We start from the raw sequence: 7,948 nt of genomic DNA on the forward strand, positions 1-7,948 counted from the left end.
TCTCCCGGGCATCCGTTAACCCCGCGGCGTACGACCAATATGCTTGGGTCGTCTCTGATATAAGGGAATCACCCAATCAAATGGGCGAGGAGGAGCTCACCGAGTTCCGACAAGCCGGGTATTTGTGCGGCGGGACCGACGAGGAGGCCAATTACGACGTTTTCGTCCCGGCTCCTCACGAGCGATTGTAATTACGATGTTTTCGTCCCGGCTCCTCACGAGCGTTTATATGAAATCAACTTCCGACCCAGCCAGGTCGCCGACTGGATTTGGTTCTACAAGGCCATGTTCACTCAAGTCGGAGTTCGCATTCCGTTTTCAGCCTTTCAAATGGCGCTTTTAAACCGAATTTCTGTGTCACCGTCGCAGTTGCATCCGAACAGCTGGGCTTCGATCCGCTGTTTCGAGATGGTTTGTGAGTATCTCGATCTGCCGGTGTCCGTAGATGTCTTCCTCTTTTTCTTCACCCTCACAAACCCTTCCAAGGAGGGGAAACATAGAAAAGGGTTCATGTCCTTCCGGGCTGCCCAGGGTAGGAAAATTTTTGGTTTGTTCGAAGATTCTTACCATGGGTTTAAGGACAAGTATTTTAAGGTCCGCCCGGCCAAAGGTCGTCACCCCTTTTGGTTATCTCTGGAGGGGGTTCGGCTCATCCCGACTTATTGGAGCTTCGGGGCAGGAGCCAATAGTTTTATTAAGGTAGTTTATAAAAACATGTCGGCAGTAGATCAGCAAATTGCCGAGGTGCTAAACGCAGTTTTTGGGAAGAACCCGGTAAATCCCCATCTCCTTATGGGTGACCGGGAGTCCGGCCGTAACTATATTTGTGAGAAGCTTTTTACTCTTCCCTTTGTCTTTTTTCCCTTTTGTTGATATTTTGTGACGATTAACCGACCTCCTTTCTTTTTTCTTGCAGTGGATATGTCTGCGTCGGTGACGGGTCTTCCCGACTTGTTTCAGACTTTTCTTGGCGGCGGTGATGAAGAAGAAGATAATGACCAGTCTGCCGCTGAGACGTTTACAGCTCCTACCGAGGACAATGCAGCTCCGAGGCAGGAGGCCGTGGTTGGGGGAACCGGGGCCTCGGCCCAAGCCGCCCAGGTCGAGGTCGAGAAACCGGTTCATTCCTCTCCTCCTCGTGAAGTGGTGGGTCAAGGGGGTTCGACGTCTGCTCCTGACGATGATGTGGAGGTGGTCGTCTCTACCCCTAAAAGAAAAAGGAAAGCGTCTTCAAGTCCCGAAGGGGTCCTCACCGTCATGGAGAGGAATTTCGATGCGTCCAACTTTATAGACACCCAACTGATCCCTGGCACCGAGGAGTATTTCCACGAGTCTTCCCTTGCCGGGCAAGCGAGGTGGATGTACCGAACACTTCTGCGGGGTGCTGTGATAGCTCGGAAGGTCGAGTTTGAGCTGTCCGGGATGGAGTCCCTCCGCAGGAGGCTGGAGGCTAGTGGGAAGGCCAACAATGAATTAAAAGATGAAGTGGAAACTCTCCGGGGGCAATTGACTCAAACTTCGGAGAAGTTGGATGCTGCCGAGAAGAAGACCACCACTGCTGAGCAGAAAGCGACTGCCGCCGAACAAAAGTTAACAGCTGCCGAGAAGAAACAGAAAGAGTCGGACGCGACGATTGAACGTTTGGTCGAGCGTGAGATGGCTCTGGAAGGTCAGGTCGCTGCGGCGCAAAAGCGTGCGGCCGAAGTTGAGGAGGAGAAGAGGGCCGTGGAGGCCGAACTGGCAACATGGAAGGCTAAGTACAAGGACGTCGTCAAACAGGGCAGGGGTGCGATCCTGGCTACCGAGGAAGCCCTTAAAGCGCAAGTTAAAATTATTGCTCCTGAGTTCGACACGTCGGCGATTGGTGTTCGCAGGGTCATCCATGACGGCAAGGTTGTCGATGCCTCCACGAAATGATCCTTGTTTACAGTTCCTGTTTAGCCGCTTTCTTTTGACTTGTAGACTTATTTTAGTCTTTGCCGTTTTTGGCTTTTGTGAACTATTTGATGTTAGCCGTTTTACTTTTGGCTTGTGAATAATGACCTTTTTGGTCGCTTGCTCGTGTTGTCGCGATAAACCTTTTATTTATCTGCGTTATCATTTTTAACCGTTTTGGTTTATATTTGTCGTTTGCTCGTCTGCTCGTGTTATTGTTCCTATTAACCGTTTTTGGTTTGAAGTCGTTTAGACCGGCGGCTCGTGGCCTTTCGTGTAGTTGTTTGTTACGACGGTGGTTGACGGCTTCCCGGGGTGATCAGTCCCGGGTCGCGTGTCGTTGTTAGTCGGGACGGTTTATCTGAAAAACTTAGATACAATATGGTGGAGAATTTGCACAAGTATATCTTATTCGGCAACCACATAAAGGACTTGAAAGTTACTATAAATGACAAATTGGCTACTTAGCTAGATTGGCCGGCATGTCGTTCCGTCTTTAGGAGTAAAATCTTCTAAGGTTGTCCGCGTTCCATGTCCTCGGGACCTCGTTGCCATCGAGCCTTTCTAACTTAAAGGCCCCTTTTCCCATCACCTTTTTGACCCTGAAGGGACCTTCCCAGTTTGCCGCTAGCTTGCCCTCTCCGGGGGTCGGCGGGCCGATATCATTCCGTCTCAGAACGAGGTCGTCAGGTTCAAAGTCCCTCTTGAGCACTTTGGTGTTGTAGCGCAGGGCTATTCTTTGTTTTAGCGCTGTTTCCGTTAAATGGGCCATTTCCCGGGCTTCATCTATCAGGTCCTTTTCTATAGTTTCTTCTACTCCCTTCAAAAGCAATCGCGGACTTGGTTCGCCGATCTCTACGGGTATTACTGCATCCACCCCGTACGTTAGTCGGAAAGGAGTTTCCTTGGTGGAGGACTGCTCGGTCGTCCGGTAAGACCAGAGAACCGATGCCAGCTCGTCGGCCCAAGCACCCTTTTTATTGTCCAACCTTTTTTTTAGCCCTGAAAGGATGACCTTGTTGGCAGATTCCACTTGTCCGTTCGTCTGAGGGTGTTCTACCGAAGAGAACCTTTGCCTTATACCCAGGCCGTTGAGAAATTCTGTGAACTTCTTGTCAGTAAATTGTGTGCCGTTGTCCGAGATGACGACTTCCGGTATCCCGAATCGTGTTATCACCTGCCTCCACATGAATTTTCTGCAATTGGCTGAGGATATGCTAGCTAGTGGTTCAGCTTCTATCCATTTGGTATAATAATCAATTGCCACTATGAGATATTTGACCTGCCCAGGGCCAACCGGGAAGGGCCCTAAGAGGTCGATTCCCCACTGAGCGAATGGCCGGGAGGTCGTTAGCAAGCTTAACTCGGAGGCCGGTGCCTTGGCAAAGTTGGCATTCTGTTGGCACTTTACGCATTTTACCTTGGCAAAATTGGCATTTTGTTGGCACTTTACGCACTTTTTGACGAACTCTTTGGAATCTGCCATCATCGACGGCCAGTAGTATCCAGCTCGGATTAACTTCCTTGCTAGGGCTCTGCCTCCGATGTGGTGCCCACAGCAGCCTTCGTGGACTTCACTGAGGACATAGTCCGTCTGGTCGGGGTGTAGGCACTTTAGTAGGGGTTGGCTAAGCCCTTTTCTAAACAGCTGTCCTTGGATGACGGCGTATTTGGCTGCTTCTCTCCTTAATTTCACCGCATCCTTTTCATCGCTAGGGACCTGGCCATGTTCTAGGTAGTTGGTGATGGGGTCTAGCCACGAAGAACTTAGGGTTGTTATGTGTAGTGCAATTGCTGGTTCCTTTGTCATGCCTTGGATGAGAGACCGGTTTCCCTCCCCTGGCTTCGTGCTAGCTAATTTTGATAGGATGTCTGCTCGTGTGTTCCTTTCTCTGGGTACATGCTGGACCGTGATCTCTTCGAACCTTTGGCTCAAACTTTTGACCTTTTCCAGGTATTTCTGCAACAAGGGGTCCTTGGCTTGGTAGCTGCCGTTTACTTGGGAAGTAACGACTTGGGAGTCGCTGCATACTTCCAGCCTTCTTGCGCCGACCTCTGTTGCTAGGGTCAAGCCTCCTATGAGGGCTTCGTATTCGGCTTGGTTATTCGAGATGGGGAACTCGAATCTAACCGACTGTTCGTATACGACCCCGTTTGGACTTTCTAGGATGATCCCGGCTCCTCCGAAGGTCTGGTTGGAGGCTCCGTCCACATGGAGCTTCCACCGTGTACCCATGTCTTCGCCTGGGTCTCCTGTTACTTCAACCAAAAAATCCGCCATGGCCTGCGCCTTGATGGCCTGCCGGGGCTCGTACCGTATGTCATATTGAGAGAGTTCGATGGACCAAGTCATCATTCTTCCCGCCAGGTCGGGTTTTTGGAGAACTTGCCGAATCCCTTGGTCCGTTCTGACGACCACTTGGTGACTCTGGAAGTACTGCTTTAACCTTCTAGAGGAAGTTAGGAGTGCTAAGGCTAGCTTTTCCAACTTGCTATATCTTAACTCTGCTCCTTGTAGGGCCCTGCTTATGAAGTAGACTGGCTGTTGGGTTTTCCCGTCCTCCCGTACTAGTACTGCGGCCAGGGCTTCACTTGTTATAGCGAGGTATAGGTATAGTGGTTCCCCGCCCCTTGGCTTCCCGAGAACGGGAGGTGCCGCTAGGATTTCCTTGAAGTGTTGAAAGGCTTCTTCGCACGCGGGTGTCCACTCAAACGCCATCCCTTTCTTCATGAGGTTGAAAAATGGCAGGGCCTTTGTCGCCGAGGCTCCGAGAAAACGGGAAAGTGATGTCAATCTCCCTGCTAATCTCTGGACGTCCTTGACACAACCCGGGCTCTTCATCTGAAGTATTGCCTGGCATTTCTCCGGGTTGGCTTCTACCCCTCTCTGAGTTATCATAAATCCCAGGAACTTGCCGGCTTCCATGGCGAAGGCGCACTTGAGGGGGTTCAGCCTCATACCATGTTGACGGAGGGACGCAAACACACTTGCCAGGTCGTTTATGAGGTCGTCAGGTCGTGTTGTCTTTGTCAGGATGTCGTCCACGTAAACTTCGACCGTTTTCCCTATGAGGTCGTGGAATATCTTGTTCATCAGCCTTTGATATGTCGCCCCTGCATTTTTCAAGCCAAATGGCATTACCTTGTAGCAGAAAGTTCCTCCTGGCGTTATGAACGCCGTTTTGTCTTCGTCTGGTCGGTGCATCGGTATCTGATTGTAACCAGAGTACTGATTGTAACCGGAGTAGGCGTCCATGAAACTCAGATACCGGTACCCCGCCGCGGCGTCGACTAGTGCATCTATGTTGGGAAGGGGGAAGCAATCTTTGGGGCATGCTTTGTTAAGGTCAGAGTAGTCCACGCACATTCTCCATCTGCCATTGTGTTTTTTCACCAATACCACATTTGAGAGCCATGTCGAGTAGTCCACTTCTCGTATGAAGCCTGCTTCTAGGAGGCCGGCCGTTTGCTTGGCTACCTCCTCTGCTCTTTCCGCCGACATCTTTCTCCTGCGTTGAGCCACTGGGCGTGCTTCCGGTTTGATGGCTAGGTGATGTGAAATGATTTGTGGATCTATGCCCGGCATGTCGGCTGGTGTCCATGCGAACAGGTCCCTGTTGGCCCTTATCATTTCAATCAAAGGCTCTTTCAACTCATGTGGGAGGTTCTTGTTAACGAATGTGTACTTTTCCCCTTCGTCACCGATGCTAAACTTCTCTAGGTCCCCTTCTGGTTCCGGCCTCGGGTTGTCCTCTACCCTGGCATCAAGGTCGGCTAGGAATACGCCAGATGCTTCCTTGGACTTCTTTCTGAGGGAAAGGCTGGCGTTGTCACAAGCGACCGCCGTCTCGAGGTCTCCTCTTATGGTCCCTATGGATCCATCATCGGTGACAAACTTCATAACTAGTAGCTTGGTATTGATTATGGCTTCAAAATCATTGATTGTTCATCTTCCCAAGATGATGTTGTAGGCTGTGGAGTCTCGGAGGATTACGAATTCGGCCATCGCCGATCTTCGGCCTTGCGTCTGTCCTACCGAGATCGGTAGGGAAATGACTCCGTCTGGTTTAATGAAGTGGTCGCCTAACCCGATAACCCCGTGCTGGTGAGTCGTCAGGTCGGCATCCTTCAGCCCCAGTGCGTCGAACACGTTGCGGAACATGATGTTTGAATCCGCCCCAGTGTCGACAAGGATCCGTTTGACGAGGCCGGTTCCCACTCTGGCCGTTATGACCATGGGAGGGTTTTCCGGGGCGTCGTTGAACCATTGATCTTCTGGGCCGAAAGAAATGGACGGGGGTTTTTTGGTACTCTGCATCGGCGGAGATGAGATCGCCAGAACCTTGGCGTCTTTCTTATGTGCCGACCGGGATTTTGGTGCAGTGTTTTTTGCCGTTACCACGTTTATCACCGTGAGGCCGTGGTCTCTGTCTTCGGGTTCTTGTCGCCGCTTGGCCGAGCGTGTCTTGCCTTCCTCGTCCTGATCGCGATAACGCCTTCTCGGCTCCCTAATGAGATGGGAGAACGCTGCTAGCTTTCCTTCCCTTATCGCCTGTTCTAATGCATCCTTCAAGTCGAAACAGTCTTGTGTTTGATGGCCATATCCCTTGTGGTAATCACAATAAAGGTTCTTGTTTCCACCCGTACGGTCCTTAAGTGGTCGGGGCTTCGGAAGGATTCCCTTCTCGGCAATTTGTTGATAGACTTCCACGATGGGGAGGGTGAGTGGAGTGTAGTTTGTAAACTTCCCGACTCGAGGGAACGGTCTAGGGGCTTTGTTTGATGCCTCCTCCCTAACCTTTTCTTTTGTTCTCTCCCCGTCGCCACCGGACTGCCGAGCCTGGCCGTAACCGGACTGCCGCTTATTGGCAGCCACGACTCGGCTGACTTCCTCGTCGTTTATGTATTCTTTGGCCACCATTTGGATTTCATGCATCGTCCATACCGGCTTCGTGGTAAGGTGTTTCCGGAAGTTCTCGTTGAGGAGGCCGTTCGTCAGGCAGAGACTGGCCACCGAGTCGGTCAAGCCGTCGATTTCCAAGCATTCGTCGTTGAACCGATCTAAGTACCTCCTGGTCGGCTCTCCCTGTCTCTGGGTTACCCCGAGGAGGTTGATAGGATGCTTGGCCTTTGCTATCCGCGTTGTAAATTGAGCCAGGAAGGCGCGGCTGATGTCTGAGAAATTGTAGATAGAACCTTGAGGGAGGCCGTTAAACCATCTGATCGCCGCGAGATTGTCTGCCGCGAGAGTAGATGACTGTGTCATTCCGTCTTCTCGGAATGGGTGATTCCTCTTGCGTGCCCTCTGCTTCCGTCCGGGATGCATACATACGCCGTGAGCGGCTTCGGTGAGAGCTCTCTTCTTCCTCGCCCCCGGGAGACGGGGTGTAGCTTGGATCGGTAGACCATCCATCTCTCTCCTGGTCGGCTAGTTGTCGTTCTAGGTTCTGGACTCTGTGGCGTAGCTCCTGCATTATTATGGCGCTATCGCCGCCCGTTCCTCCGAATGGTCGGGTTCTCGTGTGTTGTTGGGGGGATCTTCGGGCTCCCCTTTGCGAGGCGACGGAGGCTGCCCCCTCCGCTCCGGCTGCCCGAGCTCGGTCGCCGGGACCTGGCGCGACTTCCATTCAGGCAAAGGTACCCACAGACGGCGCCAATGTTCGTTGTCGGATTCCAAACAGGTCGGGTGGATAGATGTAGAGGGGGGATGTCTTGGCTTGAGTCGCGCTGCTTGCGGGTAGTCGAGCAGCCGAGCACTTGTCGTGATGAAAGGGGGGTGCCACCTGCAAGGACACTCCGACGCTTAAGTCAGTAATGTGCAGGCGAGCAGAGAATAGGGCTGGAAGATGTGACGTACCTCGGGGGAAGAGCCATTCTTCCCCTTATATACATGTCAGTGGTGGGCCCCGTGTGAGGTTAGGCCCATGATCCCAAGGGCGCTGCCCTGCAGCCGTGTGTGGGTCGTACAGGACGCGTGTCTGGGTCGGTTGGAATGCAGGCGTCCGGGTCGGGT

The 7,948-nt window shown here is 52.2% G+C and overlaps 1 protein-coding gene across 1 annotated transcript; it reads right to left on the reverse strand.

Moving 5' to 3' along the window:
- Nucleotides 1-5,881: 5,881 nt before the first annotated feature.
- LOC107491658 (uncharacterized) lies at nucleotides 5,882-7,348 on the reverse strand. Its single transcript, XM_016112542.1, has one exon. The coding sequence runs from the start codon at nucleotides 7,346-7,348 to the stop codon at nucleotides 5,882-5,884; it is 1,467 nt and encodes a 488-aa protein (XP_015968028.1).
- Between the last annotated feature and the right edge of the window lie 600 nt (nucleotides 7,349-7,948).

This window comes from Arachis duranensis, chromosome 6 (genome assembly GCF_000817695.3).
Source record: "Arachis duranensis cultivar V14167 chromosome 6, aradu.V14167.gnm2.J7QH, whole genome shotgun sequence".
Lineage (NCBI taxonomy): Eukaryota > Viridiplantae > Streptophyta > Magnoliopsida > Fabales > Fabaceae > Arachis > Arachis duranensis.